The 19638-nt window shown below is 41.4% G+C and overlaps 2 protein-coding genes and 1 long non-coding RNA gene across 4 annotated transcripts in view; 2 read left to right on the forward strand and 1 right to left on the reverse strand.

Annotated features, from left to right (window-relative positions):
- Positions 1–10928, forward strand: part of LOC139104080 (uncharacterized) — a 77488-nt gene extending 66560 nt beyond the window's left edge. The window contains exons 6-8 of one of the 2 annotated variants that reach the window (XR_011545981.1): positions 346–452; positions 2010–2588; positions 2999–10928. Coding sequence is in view for 1 of the 2 variants with exons in the window: in XM_070659302.1 (XP_070515403.1) it covers positions 346–452; positions 2010–2135 (233 nt within the window). In the remaining variant the exon portion in view is untranslated. Of the gene's footprint in view, positions 1–345; positions 453–2009 lie in introns of both variants that reach the window. The other variant, XM_070659302.1, reaches the window with a different exon arrangement.
- Positions 10929–15383: 4455 nt separating this feature from the next.
- LOC139104082 (uncharacterized) lies at positions 15384–18580 on the reverse strand. Its single transcript, XR_011545982.1, has 5 exons — positions 18476–18580; positions 18155–18311; positions 17904–18073; positions 16082–17063; positions 15384–15521 (listed from the first exon to the last, which is right to left on the reverse strand). It is a non-coding gene; the product is annotated as an uncharacterized lncRNA (long non-coding RNA).
- On the forward strand, positions 16243–19627 carry LOC139104079 (uncharacterized). Its single transcript, XM_070659301.1, has 3 exons — positions 16243–16842; positions 18573–18725; positions 18871–19627. The coding sequence occupies exons 1-3, from the start codon at positions 16243–16245 to the stop codon at positions 19375–19377; spliced, it is 1260 nt and encodes a 419-aa protein (XP_070515402.1). The 3' UTR covers positions 19378–19627.
- Positions 19628–19638: the final 11 nt, after the last annotated feature.

Genomic DNA, 19638 nt, shown 5'->3' on the forward strand with positions numbered 1-19638 from the left:
TAAAGCAACGTATTTATAAAAAGTTAGGTACAAAGAATAAAAGCCGAAAAAAAAAAAGTCGGCAAATATTTATCTGACCAAATTGCTGCGCTACTACTTCAATTCGATTTCGGGCTGCATGTAAACTTGCACGGCCAACGTTTTTGCTCGGTTTTATTTTACCAGCCGGGGCAATATTTCCCTGAGCGTTAATTAATGCTAGAATGAGCGAACCGCGTTGATCTAACCACAGCGTTCGAGATCGGTTCGTTTATTAAAATATAAAAAATTCCCTTTGAAAAAAAACCTGACGTCGAATCGCAGATCGAATGACACGGATTAATAACCGCGTTGTGCTCTGCTCAGATATGACAACAGCACAGATTGAAGCTGAAAACACCCAGATGACCAACGATCTGTACAGATTGCTGAAGAAGTACACGGGTCTCAGGAACCTCATCAAAGTGTTAAAAGTACGTATCCTAACAAACTTTGATCGCGCAAAGAGAGCGAAAAATTTTTTTTTAATTAAAAACGCATAAAAAAATTTTCTCCCACAATTAATTTCTTTTTTTCAACATTCTTTTTGTTATATAATCGATATAAAACAGCACTTTTATACCGTCAAACCCCAAAATAAATAAAATTAATTTAAAAACTAATTTAAATAAAACTCGAGTGGAAATTTACCTAATTTGATTTTGCAGCAAGTGGTTAGATCGCGCAGATTAAATAATATTTCTTAACTTATGACTATCTTAAAAAATTGAAGTTGTCATAAAAAAAAACCCATGTTTCAAAATAAATATCTAAACATTTTTCGCCGCGTACTAGTTTACTGTTGTCCGCTGACCATACGCAACGCTCGCTCGACTGCCGAATTCGCCGGACAAACCAGTTCTTGCCGGCCGCGCGTTCTCCACGCTGCGAGCTTGGAACGCGAAGACTGCCGGCCAGATGTAAACACACGCACGTACTCCACTACGATCGTCGGGCCCGGCGCCGAGCTGTCTGGGCAGTCGACTACGGAATTCGCCGGGCAAACCGGTTCCTGCCGCCCGCGCGTCCTCCACCTTGCGAGCTTGAAGCGCGAAACCTGCCGGCCAGACGTAAACACACGCACGGACTCACACTACCACGGCGATCGGTGGGTCCGGCAAATTCGACAGTCGAGCGTTGCGTAAGGTCAGAACGCGCAGTAGACTAGCACGCGACGAAAAACGTTTAGATATCTAGCTTTTCCGCTGGACATTTTCCACTGGACAGTTTTGCTACAACGACGAGATAAACCACGAATTCGCCAGCTAATTATTACATAACGATGGGAATTAATTTCTACTCGGGAAAGTTTAACTTTATCCTGTCGTTCGTGTAACAAATTTTGTTTTCTACAGAACGAAATCCTGTTAAAAAATTAATATATTTTTCGTAACAAACGTTCTTTCGGATCAGAGTGGATTTTCAACTCGAGGCGTATTGATAGTAATTTTGCGATTACGACTGTAAAAAGATAATACTGTTCAACAGCGGTAAAACGGTAACGTCGGCTGTCATATTAGAACATGTTACGATAGCTCTTTTCCTTTTTACGTTCCAATAAATTGCGTACCGCTACTGTTATAACGCTTTCCAATCGATGATACGACGGTTATCTGCTGTACAGTTTTATGTTCTTTCACCGTGGAGTGTCAAATAAATCGGAGGGCACCGCGATATCTTCTTAAGCCCTTGATTCCGCCGCGAACTTATACTCACGATTTATATTTTTAATTAACAAGACTGTAAATAGTTTTTTTTTTTTTTCCTAAAAATATATCGCGCTAAAATTAACCCACCTCATATTTATCTTTTACTATAAAAGAGATATAAAAACAATAATTCGAAAATTTTATCTCGGGGAAGATTTACACTCGCGAACGAAAGGCTCTCTGAACAGCGAGCTAAAATCGCGAAAAGCTTTTCCGGGGCAAAGAGCTCGTACGATTCCTGTTGTTTAATTGACGAAGTAAGGAAGCTACTTTCTGCCGTAGGAGGAGTACAACAGCTCCAAGTTGTACCCAATGTTCCCGCGCTACACGATACTGAAGGACATGATAAAGGATATAATGCACAACCCGGACTACATGGAAGTCTGTCACGAGGTGGACCAAGCATAGCGGCCGGACCCCCTCCACCGTTCGCCACGTATGACCCTGTAAAACCGTTGCGGTCGCCGCGTGGCTGTCGGTGAAGGGGGTGAACCACAGAACGCCTCAGCTTTCGACTGACGATTTCGCTTTTGGACGGAGCAACTCCTGTGATCGTATATTTTATTCCTATTCCGCAAAAAGCCTCCCCCCCCCTCCGCCCCCGCCCTCCGGTTCTTTCCTTGTCCCTCGGCAAGCCGCTCGCCGCCGAACTCATCTCCGCGCGAAACCTCGGGGAGGTAAAAGGGGGCGAGTCGGGGACGACAAGACGCGCGTACAATTTCTCACAGGTAAGTTTCAACCCTCGAGTTTCGCGAAGTTTCGGCGAGGGATGGGGGACGATAAGGGGTTGAATATCGACGCCGAAGAGCGTCACGTCGTGGAGAAGCCCCTCGACGTCATGAAGACGGAAGTGGAGTCAAGGTAGGTTGTGAGGTCGTTCTCGTATATCCGCGAAAATGCTGCTACTTGCCGCTTAACCGTCGCGAGGAGATCGGACCGAGCTTCCCGGGTCTCGCTTAAAAATCGCGATATTATTTCCCGGGGAAGAAAGAATAAAGGTCGGGCGTATAATTTTATCGCCACTCGTGATTGCATTTGAGTATCGAGGGGGATAAACTTACGAACGTCGCGCTGAATTTTCGATCTCCGGGGCTCTCCGCGCGGAGAGTTTCGCGCATCGACGTGATTCCAAAACTTGGTATTAAATTCAACACTTCGGGAAATCCTGTTTGCCACTTTCGCGGAGCGAGAGCTTCGGTGCGAATGCAAGTAGCAGAATTCGCGGCGTAGACAGAGGTTATTTTGTAATTTCTGATTTTGGGTCGGAATAGTCGCTCGCACGTCACAAAACAAAGGAGACTAGATACGCTGTTATTAATAGTGAGTGTCGTGTGCATGTAATACACCGTAATCGTAATCAATTAGGGACGGATTTCGCGAGATCCACGGAGTGTGTCGAGCGAATTCGTGTAGGAGCGCGTGTTTGTACGTGTAGCCCGTGTGCGTGAAATTGGCGTGACGCCGTATGTGAGAGAGCAGTCGATGTGTGGAGCACATTATTATCTACTTCCCTCTCCCCCCCCTCCCTCCCTCCCCGCTGTGCAGGACTCTCGTAATAAAGGACGCCGATTTTTGCGCGACCGAGTGTCCGCCTTTGCCTACGAAGAGGACAAAGATTAAGCGCTTGAGCAACGCCCCGCGAGAGAAGATGTGTTTATAACGAAGAAATAAAACTAATAATTAATTAACGATTTAATACGAGAGGCTGAGATTTACAATACGGTTAACTTTGAATATGAAGATTTTATTGGAGTATTTGGGATATATTGGGATATTGTGCGCGTACACGAACTATATATTTAATATGAGAAGTTTCAAGTCCTCGCTTCTCACCTCCGACGAGAGATCGGCCGGTTCAAGAAACGCTGGAAACGACGGGTGCTCGTAAACAAGAAAAAAATCTGTGTGGATCGTTCGAGTCGCGTGTATTTGGTATATAATATTGGAATATTTAAATATAAATCCGTGCACGTTTAAACGACATTTTATAGGACGCGAATGCGAGTCTTGGATTCGAGATATTATAAATCTGTATTTAAATATAATTTCAGACTTAAGGTGAAGCTGCATACACACACATACAGACACACACGATCTGAGCCCAATTAATTTTTAACATTGAATTTTAATTGCAGTTACTCGTAATAGGAACGATACTTTGTCGCGTAATCAAAAGCTATACGTAGTAGCCGAACTTTCGGTATTTCGTTGTACGTACGATAAGTTTGTAAGTATTTCTAGTCTCGCGTTTAAAGCACACGAAACACGTTCATTACGTTTCGCGAGATAATTAAGCTAAGGCGGCATTTTTGTGGCTTATGGGTCGAATAATTTTAGTTTCATTGCAACGTAATATTTTCTAAAGCATACGTTTCGTAACGGGTAGAATAGTTGGAATTAAATTTAGCGCTAAACGTAGTTTTTGGGTATTTATACGCGATTTTCCAACGCCAGCTAGAGCGCATTGAACAAACCGGACATTAATTGATAATTAAATATCGTTGAGATTACGTAAAACTCGTCATTAATAATCGCTTTTAGCCGAATACGCAATAAGATATTAATCACATAACGTAAAACGTTTCTCCGTGCTACCATAAATATAATATTCAAAAGACGAACGTGAATTAAACTTTAATTTGACACAAATAACATATCATCGTCATATACTCTCCGATAAAAAAAAAGAAGTCCTCGAGAAATTCCGCAAAGAGAGAGAAAAAAAAAGAAATCAAATATTTTAAATCTAAAAGAGAAAGTTTAATTAAAAACTTTTTAATCAAATGTATTTTTTAAGGAAATCAAAACGTGTGAAAAAATCGCGATAAAATCAAATTAAAGCCCAATCGACCGAAATTCTGCAATTATTTTGCGGAACAAACGAGATAATTTGCCGAACAATTAACAAAAATGGATATGCAATAATCGGAGCATCGCGTCAAAAGTCGACAAATCTTTCCCAACGGACTTTCGCTCGGAGTATCTGCATCTGCGTGCATATAAATATGCATATCGTACCGTTCGATATTGATAGACAACACGGGATATCATCGGATCGTTTGTCCGACACACATTCACACACACATACACACATATACATATATATTTATATGCATACATATATACATATATATGTAAAATGTGCCATGTTCTCCAAATGCTATACCTCATGTAAGTGTTTACGCGAACAGCGACAGAACTCGATGCGGTATCACAAAAAATGCGACTCGGGCCGTGTCAAATTGAAGATTAAAATAGAGATTAAACTGGAACTTAACCAGTAAAAAAAAAAAAAAAAAAAAAAAAATAAAGAAACCAATATGGTTCGCCCTGACTCGTTAAATTTCAATCTAATCTCAATCTCCGATACGGCTTTACGCGTCACGGTGGTCCAACGAATCGAATTGACGCTAATCGTGATAAGGACCACTTCCACCAATGCCGATTAACACCGATCTCGATTTAACTTGCTTCTTGTCTCTTTCTAATCTCTTTCTTATTCTGAGAGTCGTACGAGATGAGCGGCAAGTTCAATCGAGATCGTAGTCGATCGGGCTGATAAAAGCGGCCCTAAAAGAATCATCTAAAGTTCCGTTGCTCTCGTACCGTTAAGGACTCTAAGCGTGTAATAATGTATACTGTATAAAATATGTATAAAAGAAAAATATGGCTGACAGCCCGAAATCAAAATGCAAAATATAATACGCGGCCGACATTGGGACGATATGGAAAGGCGCCGCTTTTCGCATTGCGGGCCCTTCCCAATGCCCGCCGATGGTTAGTGTTCCCCCTTTCACCCTCCAGCGCCGGACCACCCTTACTTTACCCTCCCCTCGAACCCTTCCAGCGCTGTGTAATCAAACCAAGTATAATAGTCATCAAAATGCCTAATCAAATCTAGCTAGGATCCCTGAACGTCGTTCACGAAGCTGGCGAGAAAGGTGCGATACGTTCCGAAATCAAAACGCTTCTTATCCGCTAATTTTTATATTTTAATATTAAAATTTTGAGCTCGCAATCACTTGAATAAGCAAATCAAAATTTTTCCTGAGCAAAAAAAGAAAAAAAGCACTCTCGAGGAACAGCACGTTCTCAAACAAGGAGGCATCGATCACGCGCCGGTTGATACTTCAGTGCTTCGACTTCGTTCTGATAGGTTACGTGATAGATGGGTGATAACTTTTGCAACATCCCTCCCGATGTAACAACGACGTCGAATTATTGAGCGACGGTAATCAAGAACATTACGCGACGCACTGTTGCCTGTTATAGTTTGAATTTTAATATCTGTTGGCGTACGGTAACGACATCGCCGGAATGAGGCGGAAAGGCCGAACAAGAAAAGGGCTGATTGAAATTCACGTAACTGACCCGACGGGAAATCGCCAGCGCGTTCACATCCGGCACGTTCTTGAAGTTCTCCGCGTTAAATATTTAAACTAAAGCTTTCAACGTACGTATTTAACGCCCGCTGCATATTGTGACGTATAAAGAACACGTTGATAACAAAAGTTCATCGACTTCTCACGTCATTTAACGAAATTAAAATATCCGTAAATTATTAATATTTATAATTTTTTAATAATTTTCAAATAACAAATTTGTATTCTAGAAGATTGATAATTCTTTTTTCAATCTATACAGTAAAAAGACTTGCAGGGTATTTCCAAGATCAAATTTTAAAAAGTATTATTTTCTTTTACTTTTTTTTTTTTTTTTTTTTTTTTAATAAAAATGCAAACTCTCTTCGGACACTTTTGCAAACGGAAATATTTTTGATCGAGTGGTTTTGTAGAGACTCTCAGAAACTTTATGAAATTAGCGTCACTTTAAAGACAAAGCTTTTCACATTCCGTGTAATCGGAATATATTTTCCGGCACTTTGAAGTCTCTGAATATTCACACGCTAGATGAAAATCTTTATATCTATTTATTCGTTTTACGGCGCGACTTGCGCAAAGATATTTGTAGTCTTGTATATCCAATCCAATGAATAATATATGTGACCAAAGTAATTAATCTATAAATCTATGGATTAATCCATACGTGACAATGTAAATTAATATCAATTGAAGAGTCTGAAATTATTTTCACTCTCTTTCCCTTTACAAACGTTTAAATGTTAATAAATTATCTGTGTATTATTCATATCGACGGACGTTCTCGCGGTAAGTAAAAAAAAAAAAAATTTAAAAAAAGAAAAAAAAAGAACAAAAAGAAATATAAAAATCTTTACGATAAGCATAGTTTTAATTATCAATTTTTTTTTAATGTAAATTAATTTTGTGATACTTAAACTCTGACTATTATAAATAATATTCGTTATAATATTTTTATATAATTTTTCAACAGAATTTTAAACATAAAAATAATTTATAAATTTGTGAATAATGACCCCCTAAGTTTCTTATTTAAATAATTGATTTTAACACCAACTCTTTCGATCTTACGATCCTCGATTATCCCTTTGTCGATAAAGAGCTGGGTGTTTTTCGAGTGACTTGCTTTCATGCTGTTAATATAGGCCGCGAACTGAGAACGGGGTTATCAAAAACCGATGAGAACGAGAAATTATGGACCGACCTCGCGTTTCTGCGCGCGTCCCGCAGGTTTCTATTGTAGGTTTCTTGTAAATTACAAAGATTGTACACGTAACAAAGACGCGAAGGAGGCTCTTGCGGCATGGCCGTTAATTGCATTGCGTGATTATCGCCGGGCGATTGACTCGCTCCGGGCCGGCTGAGTATTTTTTATGCAGCCGGGAACCTTCTTAGACCAATTACCACGTAACGCGTAAGATGAACATATGTAAGGTATACCGCTAAAAAAATATTTAAAAAAAAACCAAAAAAAAAAAAAAACCGTGCGTGTAGCGACGGAATAAAGCTACTCGATATGCAATGTCTCTGAATTGAAAAACAATAGCAAGCGTGCTCGCCTTTTCGATGAAACTAGGAGAGTGCCAAATAGATTTTGAAAGTTTATACGTGAGCGTGTGTGCGAATGGAAGTGCTCGTGGATACGCGTATGTGATTGTATAAACGTGAGAATATGTTCTCTGTCAAATTTTTATAGTGTACTTCGAGAGCCGGGCCCTTTCGCTGACCCGATCATCATTAATTTCACCGTACTTCACGATTTATTCGTGAATATTAACCCCGTTACATTTATTTTTGTAATACATTTTTTATTAATTTATTTATAATTTATTAATGTGAATAATGCCAAAATAATTTCGATTATTTTGCGACGTTGACTTCCTTGATCAAAACTATGTATTTTTTTTATAAAAAATAATTTTTAATGTATAAATTCATGCAGTATTTAGAGACACAAGGGATAAAACTTGATGATCGTTTCAGCGAAAGTGGTCATTTATACGTATATTATCTAAGAGAAATAAAAATAACTAAACGACCGTATACAAATGACGGAAATGAGGGATCTACCTAATGTGTTTTAAAGAGAATGTAAGAGAATGTATATGGTAGATGGTAGATTTGCATAATTGTATTAATATTATAATGAGCTGTCCGTCAACGGTCCTTCAATCTCCCAATTGTCCGTTCTCCGTTTCGTATAAGACCGTTTTAAATGTTCAAAAGTTACACCGACTTCATAAAATTAATCTACATCTTTTTTCTTTTTATTTTTTTTTATTCAGCGCAAATAAAATATAAAAAAATATCCATAAACAATAATTAATAAATCGTAGTTCGTCTCGCGACGAGGAGATTTCGATTCAAACGCCGCGAGCCCGATGATAGACATTAATTAATTTTAAAGCTGACAAAATTGAGTGAATTCCAATAACGTGTCGATACGACGGAATAAAACGACCGGCGAGAGATTGAGGAACTGTTGGGTGACAAAATACATATGAATAAGTGTACAATAATGTTAATCGCGAGGAGCCCATTGGTTTTCCTTTGTGCGGAAACCCGGCTTCCTCCCGAGCTCGTCGTTGCTCCTAACTAAGTGTGTTTGCAGACTCACAGATGATACTCTCGACCAATCTATTTGTCTATAACTATTGCATTGTCGATACGTGTAATCATGCCCACTCTTTCGCGCGATACGCATGTTTACGGAGGACGAAGATCCGACGTTTTCAAATCTACTCTCTTCTACGTGTCCAACGTAGATATAATATAAATATATACACGCACATAATGTAATGTTACATACGCGTGTAATATTACACGCGAGTGCAATATTAAATTATGTATATAATCGCTTTCTATTATCGCTAGGCAGTCGAGTCGACAGGTGCGGCGCCCGTAATCGTAACGTTTTTACGAAGAAATATATTTTGGCAAACTTCTCGTGGACGAAAACGGCCTTAAAAGAAGGCACCGCTTAGTTCTTCGCGGCCGAACTACGTGCGGAGTGTCTCGGCGGCTTTTCAAAGAGCGCCCGCGATCGCGAGCACCGAGCAAAGAACCGAATCGTCGAATATCAAATTTTAATTTTTTTTCTCCCCCACGCCCCCCCCCCGCTCACCCCCCGCGAGCGAAATCCAATCCCGTGGTCTTTCTTTCGTCGGGTCTCGCTTTGAGAGACCGGCTCTCTGGTGGGTTTAATAAATTTCCGCGGACGAGACGGGACATTCCGCATGGAAGCTGCGGATTTTAACAGTCACTCTACGCAAATGCACCCCATCATTCGTTTTAGTCGGCGAAGCGAGGCGACCTCGTTTACTTAATCTTTCTCTCTCCCCCCCCCTCTCTCTCTCTCTCTTTCTTTCTTTCTCTCTCGGTGTATAGTACCTAGTATATAGAGGTGTCGTTAGTTCAGCTAGCTTTTGCGTACTTTGTAAAATGCGCGCTGTAATAAATATTGCCACGGCGTCGTGCAATTCAACGAGGCACGTCGGTGGAATAACGCGGGAACTGTTCGGAACTTGGCTCTCGACTCGGTTGAAACAGGGAAAGACGTTTCCCTTGCGCGTGCGGAGGTTGAAAATCGAAAGGGCCTCGTTCTGTAGTTACTTTGATTTTATCTTGGAATATTTATCGACGACGGAAATTAGCAAGGAATAATAATTTCTTCGTATCGTTCTCAACTGGAGTAATAATTAGAATTATAAGGGGCACCTAGTTTCACTAATTAATTGTAATTGATATTGCGTGCCAATCGCACATGTCATTATTCTATTGTTTGTTGATAGCATATGTGAAAATTGTTTGAAGAAGTTAATTACCGTCTAAACTGCGAGATGTTACATTTGTCAGAGTGTTATTAAATGAGATCTTTGAATTATTGGCGGCGTGGGCTCGCCGATATTGCGTGCGATTTATTACACGCGCATGTTTCCGAATCGACTAGATCTTTAATGAATTATAGAGTAATTGTTGCACACGCTTTTCCTACTTCGATTGTTGATATCATTGATAGTAGTACATAGTAAAATGTGTAACGGAATTTAACACTGTTGGGGAAACCTTTTTTACGATCAGAAACCGCGAGGATCGCATCTAATTAATTTCAGCAATGAACCACGTGTGGTATTCTTATTGTTGTACGAAAATAAGAAAAAAAGTGTGAAAAAAAAAATCTAATCTCTTCAAGTGTAACAAAAAAATATGGACATACTTGAATTATTTACTAAATTATTTATTCATTTATCTATTTATTAATTATTTGATTATAATGCAAGCTACTTGCATCTATTGGAATTTTCGGAATATTCTTCATAAAGCTACTTTCCTTTTTCTCTGCGAAATTTTAAGAGCTAATTGGTCTCGAAAGCTAAACTCTACAGCTCGAATTTTCGTTCATTGCATTTCTATCCTTGCGGTTGTACGACAGTAACGACAGCTTATGTCTCGAGTATTCAATAGTGAACAATTAGACTTAGAAGCCATGCTAGATTAGATAGCGAGACGTAACAGACGCTTAGATGTTCAGAACATTATGTTATAGCGATTTCACCGACCCACCCTCCTCCGATTTATCACACCTGTGAGTTTCCCGACGGAGGGACGTAGCGAGTAGCGGTGCTGTATGTTAACATAGGCTAGTCACACATCAAACTATCTTAGATCCTAGTCTACCAAGTCGGTTTGGTGGAAATGTATGCCACGATAATAATGGCGCTCTGATTTCATTCAATGTGTCTTTGTTATTCGCGAAAGAGGCAGTACTCGTTTATTGGCTGTTAAGCTTTGTTAATAAAATATTACAAAATTTTACATTGAACGTCGGTCGTATTTATTTAAATTTTCCAGAGAAAAATAAAAAGAATTTACTCTCCCAAATAAACCCTCCCAAAATGTATTTTATTCGGCTTTCTATAAATTTTAAATTAAAAACAGATTCCTATTAAAAAAAAAAAAAAAAAAAAAAAAAAGAGTTGTGGAAATCTAATTATTGCCGCTTTTCCGCGATACTAAATTGCTCTCTCGCTCGCTCACTTTGTGCCGCGAGAGTAAATGTTAGCTTAATGTTCATTGTTTCGTTAGTTTTAGTTTTTATTATTTTATAAACTTTTATTGGTATTATTATTACGCATGTAATATATTTCTCTTCCAAACGCATTGTAAAAAAAATTTACAACTCACCGATCGATGCGCAGCGGCGAAGTTACGGCTGTGATAATCCTGTAACATAAATAAAAATTTTAATGTAGCGGTGCTAAAAATTCATCGTTAAATAAATTTACACGTGTCTCTAATATTAGTTTATTAATTCAATAACTAAAAAAATTAAGGTTTTTGATTGAAACGACACAACTGTTAATTTTACATAAAGAGAAAGAAATATTTACCTTGAGGTTGCTTCGCCGAAGCATGATGCTTCTCCAAAGCCTCCTCCTCCTCTCAGGTTGTCCAGGATGGGCCGGATCCTCCTTTGAAGCACACGACACTCGCAAAACATCCAAACACTGAAGTAAAGTTGTACGACATCACCACAAGGCACTTCTGAAAAAATCAAACAGACACGATTCTAAATAATTTTATATTTGTTCAAGGTAAAATGTTTTACTTCACAGATGCTCCAAAGTACAACATATCGGTTACAAAAATGAAATTTATGTCAGCAAAAGTCTTACCACTATTAAATGTAGTAATGTTTCGGTACATATTACACCGAACTGCTCTGCGTAATCTGCTGCTGGGCGCTATGTTCTGCACGATAACACAAACACTGCGACATTCTCTCGCCAACGTCCTTTGCCGACTCTCGCCCGCGTCCTATGCCGCCTCTCGCCCACGTTCTTTGCTGCCTCTCGCCCGCGACCTTTGCCGGCTCTCGTCCATCTCGCATCAGAGAAGTGTTGCTGAAACGAATTTACACCGATTAGGTTCAATATCACTCGCAATGTATTGCGATCATTTCACTGATGAATATATCGCGGTATTTGTTAATCAGATCCAAGTCTTACCACTATTAAGTGTAGTAATTCTTCGGCGCGTACTATGTTGAACTGCTCTGCGTAATCGGCCGCCAAGCACCATGTTCTGCGCGATAACACGAACACAGCGACATTCTCTCACCCGCGTCTTTTGCCGACTCCCGCCCGCGTCCTTTACTGCCTCTCGCCCGCGACCTTTGCCGGCTCTCGTCCATCTCGCATCAGAGTCGTGTTGCTGAAACGAATTTACACCGATTAGGTTCAATATCACTCGCAATGTATTGCGATCTTTTCACTGATGGATATATCACGATATTTGTTAATCAGATCCAAGTCTTACCACTATTAAATGTAGAAATGTTTCGGCGCGTACTATGTTAAACTGCTCTGCGTAATCGGCCGCCGAGCGCCATGTTCTGCGCGATAACACGAACACAGCGACATTCTCTCGTCCGCGTCCTTTGCTGACTCCCGCCCGCGTCCTTTGCCGCCTCCCGCCCGCGTCTTTTGCCGACTCTCGCCCGCGACCTTTGCCAGCTCTCGTCCGTCTAGCATCAAAGACGTATCGCTGAAACGAATTTATATCGGTTATGTTCAATATTACCCGCAATATATTACGATCTTTCCGCTGCTGGATATATCGCGGCACTCGTTGATCAGATCCAAGTTCCGACTAAGCTACCCGACGATTGACTGTCGGTACTACCAACGATATACCTGCCGGCCGTGTTTGAAATTAGTAAATCTGGCGAAAACGTTGTTGGCAGCAGCAGAAATTAATCGATCACCTTGCTCGAAGCTGGTAACCGGATTACAGTCCGAATCAATCGTTCGTGGATTACGCGGCAACTTCAGAGAAATTGAATGTTACAACTGGAGATATACTTACTAACTTAGCTGACTTGGAAGGAAGGAAAGGTAGTGATATGGGTTTTCTGCGTGCACAGCGTGGATGGAGGAACGTAATTCGTGTCGGGATACATCTCCGTCCATCGAAAATAAATGTTACTTTTGATACGGACGGAGTGCGTCCCACCTGCGTGCTGCTCGCTTGCTTGCCGGCGAAGGAATGGCGGTGGTGGGAGGCGTGGGAGCAACGGAGCTGTTGGCACTCTTGCATCCGCAAGTAGCGATGGTGGCGGCTCATAGCGGATTCGCTGGAATTAAAATTATGAAAGTGTTTAGTAGTACGAGTCGTCGATAATTCAACCTAAAATCGACGTAGTACGAGTCAACCGATATTGTCAAACATTTATTTTCAATAGTAAATCAGACATATAATAATAGATTGCATGTCTACCTCTATCAAAATAACAATTAAACTATTGTAACATGCATTACAAAAAATTAAACTCTTTTCCCTTTCTCTCCTCTCCTTCTCTTTACAAATCTCTCCTCTCTTTTACAAATAAAATATTAATTTTACACGAAAAACTATTTCTAGATGCCACAAAAGAATTTAACGTTTGTCAAAAGGATTATTTTCACATTCTTATTTTTAATTCATAATTATTATCTCACGCATGGGGGATTTTTATCTGTGAAACTTATACAATATTTGTGACGCAGAATAAAAATTGTCTCAATTTATCTGACAAAGTATAAAGCTAATAAGGCAGGTCGTTGCCTGCATCGCGAAATCAGGCTAGGGCGGTAAAGGTGAAAGGTCAAAGGCAACGGGCTAGCACGGATATCGACTCGGGGGTGAGTTCGAGGAGGCGAGGTAACCGGGTTACAGCCGGGGCGGCGGATAGGCGCCCTCCAAAGCGGCTTGTCCTAGAATTCGACTTTGGCGTTTTCACACACGCGCACCGTTTAACAACATATCGCCCACGCCTTATCGCTCACAATAATTTACATAAACCGCAACATAGAACTAAAGACTTATTGTATAAACGCAAAGCGCGATTCAATATTGCTAACATAACGTCCTTCATTGCCAGCACGATGTACAATCTCCTTTCTAGCTCTACAAGTGTAATTATGTAATAACGTTTCGCTGCACGGTTTTCAAATTTACATGAATATATATTCTCTTATATTAAATTCTATTTTCTATTCGCAATAATTTCTCGTCTTAGGTCAAACGAATCCTTTCGCAAGCACGGTCGGGATTGTGGTCTCTTTTTTTCTTGGCGAATGCGGCATTTAATATCGTGTGAGTGCGGTGAAAGTGACAGGTCAGCTGCTGTTATGTTTGCACCCCCGCCTTGATTCAACCCTGCGCGAGGTTTCTGCTGCGCGCGCGGCTGCCGATGATAGAAGGGGTGAAATAAAGGGAGAAGGAGAGCGAGAAAGAGAAAGAAGAACACAGGGGAGTGAAGTGAGAAAAGGAGAAAGAAGGTGGAGGCGCGTGCGGTGCGGCTGTCTGCGGCTGCTCGTTCGTCAGTCGGTGGTCGTGGATGGTTGCACGCACGCTCGGGGGTGACGGGTGCGTCTACATTCGCAAGGAAGGCGATGGAGGTTTCGTACGCCTTGCTGGCGATCGAATGAGACGCGCCATTCGATAAACCGCGTCGCATCGTCGTCGCAGCTCGTGCATCGAGCCGTGATAAGAGTGTGACGAACGAACAAGGATTACGCGTTGAAAGAGGGAATCTACGCGAGCAACGGGGGTGACAAAATGTCGATGTATCACTGTTTATCGTGAACGAGTCGAGGAAACGAGGCAGTTGAAGAGAGGGAAAGGGAGAAAGAGAGAAAAGAAGGTTGAATACGGTGACGTTACCTCTTTCTCTTTCTCCCTCTGGGATTGTTGGTACGCGCAGTCGTTTTTGATGTTGTTGGCTGGCTTGACGCCTGTTTCTTCTTTTTTGTTTGCTATATATTGCTGTTGCTGCCGCCGTTCGCTGTGCTGCAGCGGTCGTTAGCGACCGAATTAAAAAAAAAAAAAAAAACAAAAAAAGAAAAAAATGTATTCAAGCGTAGCCTTTGCGTTGTCTCGTTGTATTGTCGTCGTCTTCGTTGTTCTTAGATTCCTCCAACATTTATTCCCTAAAAAAAAAAATTTTTTTATTTATGTCGTCAAAAGGCAATGCGAGAAAGAAAATTAGATAATGTACCTGGGAACCACCAGCCAGCCTGTAATTTATCACGATTAGACATGATAACAAGCACTCTTTTCTTCTTAAAACTCTTATTAAGTTCGTCATAAATCGCCTTGGTACCTGCGATTATCCTCGGTACCACCCACGTTAAAAATCTTCCTGTCTATATCTTTACGTATGCACGTATCAGTTCTACGCATGCCGCTTATCCGCTTAGGCACCGACGACTAACGCTTGTCATCCAACTCACTCCTCATGCATTTTTAATCGCCGCGCACTGGACAATTGTCTGTGATTCAGAATCTCTGTGTATAGCTGCTTTTCTCGATGTGAATAATTTCTGGCCTAATTTCACCGGGTTCGCTCAGCTTTAACTATTATTTTGCTACTCTGAAATTTAAGAAAAAAAAAAAATTAAAAAGACAGAAAAAAAAGAGAAAGATGTGCTAATAATTTTTTTCTTTCTATATCTGCTCGAAGCAGAAAAATAATTAATCGCGTTTTGTCAGTCTGATTTTATTTAAAAATTTTCAAATTTTTTTCTTATTGCTTTTTTTTCATAATAAATGCTTGCAATGTGTGATTAAGCATTTTTAGTATAAATGTAAATGTATGTAAATATGTACAGAATAGAAGTAGTTTTTAATATTTTAAAATATTGTAAATAATTAATAATAATAAATCGTAAAGTGTCACAGTTTTTAGCTTAAAGAATATTATAAACATATTTTCTGTACACGTAATTAAAACTAAATTAAAGTTAGTGGTAATTTACGGTAATGTAAAGTCGCTCGCTTTTAGTCATGCTTGCCGCGTAGATGATTTTAGAGACGTAGACTGTAATGACGGGCGCCTCAGACGGGCGGAGCTCCGTCATGTTTCTTGCCTTTCCAGAGGGGCAAGGATAAAAGTAAAAGACTGACAAAGAAAAGGAGGAAAAAAGTGATTACCTTGGACTAAAACGAGCGTGCGAGAGAAACACACTATGGCAAGAACCGATCATCGATGTGATGCAACGTAATAGCTCGTAACGAAGAAACGGGGGTTGCCCCGGGATACGCAGTCACCTTGAGACGGGAAGCGAGGAAGCGATCCGGCAACCCGTGGAGCGATGTATGCCGCGGCGGGTGGTGCGAGCATCGCCAATCGAAGGAAGCAGAAGCGGCTGCAGCTCAACAAGCAGGCGCCGGCTAACATCGTTCCGCCAAGACTGAAGACCGGCTTGCCGCCTGGCGCGCGTCATCACCAGCAACACTACCAGCATTATCAGCATCAGCATCAGCATCAACATCAGCATCAGCACGCGCACCAACATCAGCATCAGCACCAACACCAGCACCTGCATCAGCATCAACATCAGCATCAGCATCATCATCAGCATCATCACCACCATTCGACCAAGCTCGCTACCCGTCCGCACCAAGCCGCATCAACACCGCAAGCCTCGCGACAGCAACAAGCGCCGACGTCGACGTCGTCATCGTCCGCTGCATTCCACCCGGTTATTGACGACCGGCGTCGTCACACCGACCACCACAAGTCCCAGCAGGTCGCCCCGGTTTCGCCGATCCAGTTCCCAATCTCGCCGCCCCCGCTCTCCCTTGAGTCCTCGGCGTCCGCCACCACCTTCCCGGCCAAGTCCAGCAACTTTCCCTTCCCGCCGCCCTCGATCCTCGATCTCAGAGTTTCGCCTCCTACTTCGGAGCTACAGGTGGGTAACAACGGATAGTCTCTTCTCATAACCAGCCTCTTCCGGGCTCACGCTGTTCCTTAGTCGCTCTCTTTATATCTCATCTAAGTCACCATCAAAATCTTTCACGTCCTTGTGTATAATACTTATCACAAAAAACTCATGCAGAAAGAAATATTCGCGCTCCTCGTGCGCATTGGGCAAAGACTGTTGCGTGTCCAGTTGTCTGATGCTGACGGAACCTGAAAATTATATATATTTAATATATAAAAATAAATTCATATTAAACAAAAACTTTGTTTCAATTTCGTTCTATTTTTCTCAATACGTCTTTTTAAAGTTTTAAGTCTGTAAACTATTAATCAATTACGAACGTTAAAACTAAAAATATTTAGACGATAAAAACAGAATTTAATTAAATTTAATTGTTTCGGTCGTTTAGTGTCTTAATTACTCGACAACCGAAAATTGAATTACGTTGCGCTGTCATCTTTGCCGAGTGCGATCACTGACGAATAGATTAACGAAAATTACGAGCTCTCACCTCTCTATCGCTTTAGCGCGACTCACCCTCACTCAAAGCGCGCATATGCTTTCTCTGATCGCACTACATCTCTTTTGCCGGCACCTCGTACAACGTTATATAGCAAATAGCATCGATCGGCTGTCTGGTGGCGTAACACGCGAGAAACCTATCGAGCAGCGTAACAGAGGCGGCAGATTCTACACGCCTGAATATCTCCCAGGACCGCAAATCGGCTAAAGACTCGTAATGTAATTTTCAGTATAACGTGAAACAATGCCTCCCACGTTTATCACCGCCGAACAGCGATCGATGCCGATGGCGAGTAGCGCAACGTCAGATCGGTATCGATCGCTGATGGATCTTTGAAGTGGACTGGTCTCTTCGCATCGAAAAAAAAAAAAGGAAAGCAGGAAAAAAAAACCTGGGGCAATCAGGGGGGCTGAGATCTCAATCGGTAGTATACACAAATGAATAAGCGGGATGCAGGCCGCTCTATTAATTAGACGAGAGAAACAGCGATTACGGGGGAGTAAAGCGGTGAATTTTAGAGAATTACCTTCCAATTTCGCCACCAGACTTATTCCGCCGCTACCACGGTATCCCCCACGATCTTACGTGTACGGGGTAAGTATCAAGAGTTCACGGCCGTCGAAAAGCGATCTTGATTCTTTCGCGTGAATGTCGTAAATTAGTATTGCCTCGTCGCGTTGTTCTTCTTCAGAGTACCTAGAATCCAGCTCGTTGTAAACAAAAAAAAAATCGAAATAGAAACCGTGTAAATTGTTTTTAATTCGTGTTCACGCGTACCTCATTGATTTCTTTGGACTGAGCGATTACGGCGAGGAACTTCTAGGCAAACGTAATGAACGTATCATTCGCTCTTCAGATAGCTCACACATTCTTCTTCCATATCATCTCTTACTGAAGTAACTTAATATTCTATTCATCTCACGTAAGACGCATGCTAAAGGAATTATAAAAAGGATTAAGGATTACGTTTTTAGCGGCAAATTTAGAAAATATTAATTCGAAAATTTTGATTAAAAAATATAAAATAATTACGAAATACAATGAATTAAAATTAATCAACTAAAGAACATAATAATTTTTTATGTATCGAATACTTACAGTGACGAAAAATCATGTGGTTTAAATTGGCTTTTAAAGTTTTGGATTGCTCGTAAGGATATTTCATAAGGATATGTCTGAGAGTCATGTATTTCAGTGCGGCGGTCAGGGACCTGGTGGCAAAGCGGCATGGCAAGGATGCAACAGACCTTCGCCTCTTCCTCTATCTCCTACGTCGCCTGGATTTCGTGGGGATGGCTACAAAACAAAGCAGTGCGAAGCGCATCGGCGATGGATGAAAAGAAACAGGGTAATTTATTTTCTTAACATTTACATAATATTAAATAGAAAAGAATATAAGAAAAAAAAGGCTTACGTTGATAGTGTAAAAAAAAAACAAAAAAAAAAAAGATAAAAGACGTCGTTTATGGAATCGTGCTGGAATCCTATTTCAGATAAGAGATGCCAGTTACTGCTACGGCAGCAGCGGCGAAGACGATGACGAAGATGACAGCAGTAACGCCGTTCGTCAGCGAGGCGAGGTCAGCGCGGCGGTGAACACCGTGCTCTATGTGGGTTTGGGGACCACAGCGCTCGGTTTAGTTATATCGTTTGTCGGCACCGGGGAAAAAGGCTTTCTGAGTCCGCAGTTGAGGATGGTCGGTCCCTCGTTACTGTGTGCCGGTTTGCTGTGCTGCCTGTTCCGCGTGTTGCTGTGCCTCCGCCTCTGCCACTGCGGTCAGTGCCGCTGGAGATTCTGTCAGGTCGCCTCGCACAAGGAGAAGGCGAGGAAAGCGGACGCGCGTCCGGGACCAGGAACGTTATCGACCGCCTCGCTGTTGCCGCCGTCAATACAGCAGGAACGAGAACGGGAACGGCCAGTCGCACCCAAGAGTCGCTCTGCATCACCGGCGAGGAAGAGACACGAGCTCCTTCTTTCGCCTGCCCAGTTACCGGAGTGAAAGGACAGTGTTGATCGAGCGCCACTAACATTTTCTACGAAGTAATTCTATATACCGTACGCCGTTTTACTGCCGGTTCACGCCCGATTACACAAATCCTAGTTTCCGTTGCGGCCTGAACCGCGAGCTCTTGCAGCCTAAAAAGTAGTTTAAATACGTCTTAGAGCTTAACCAATAGAGAAATAAAATCGGCTACGTTTTTCTATCCTTGTTGTATTCGAAAAAAAAAGTAAAAGGAACCACCAAACCACGTCGGCCGGG

Source organism: Cardiocondyla obscurior, linkage group LG07 (assembly GCF_019399895.1).
Source record: "Cardiocondyla obscurior isolate alpha-2009 linkage group LG07, Cobs3.1, whole genome shotgun sequence".
NCBI classification, from domain to species: Eukaryota; Metazoa; Arthropoda; class Insecta; order Hymenoptera; family Formicidae; genus Cardiocondyla; species Cardiocondyla obscurior.

Bases quoted from the DNA above. Each gene is read 5' to 3' on its own strand.
- LOC139104079 (XM_070659301.1), top strand. From the start codon at position 16,243: ATGTATGCCGCGGCGGGTGGTGCGAGCATCGCCAATCGAAGGAAGCAG. The intron at 16,843-18,572 runs GTGGGTAACAAC...CATGTATTTCAG, and splicing joins CTCCTACTTCGGAGCTACAG to TGCGGCGGTCAGGGACCTGG. The intron at 18,726-18,870 runs GTAATTTATTTT...ATCCTATTTCAG, and splicing joins GATGGATGAAAAGAAACAGG to ATAAGAGATGCCAGTTACTG.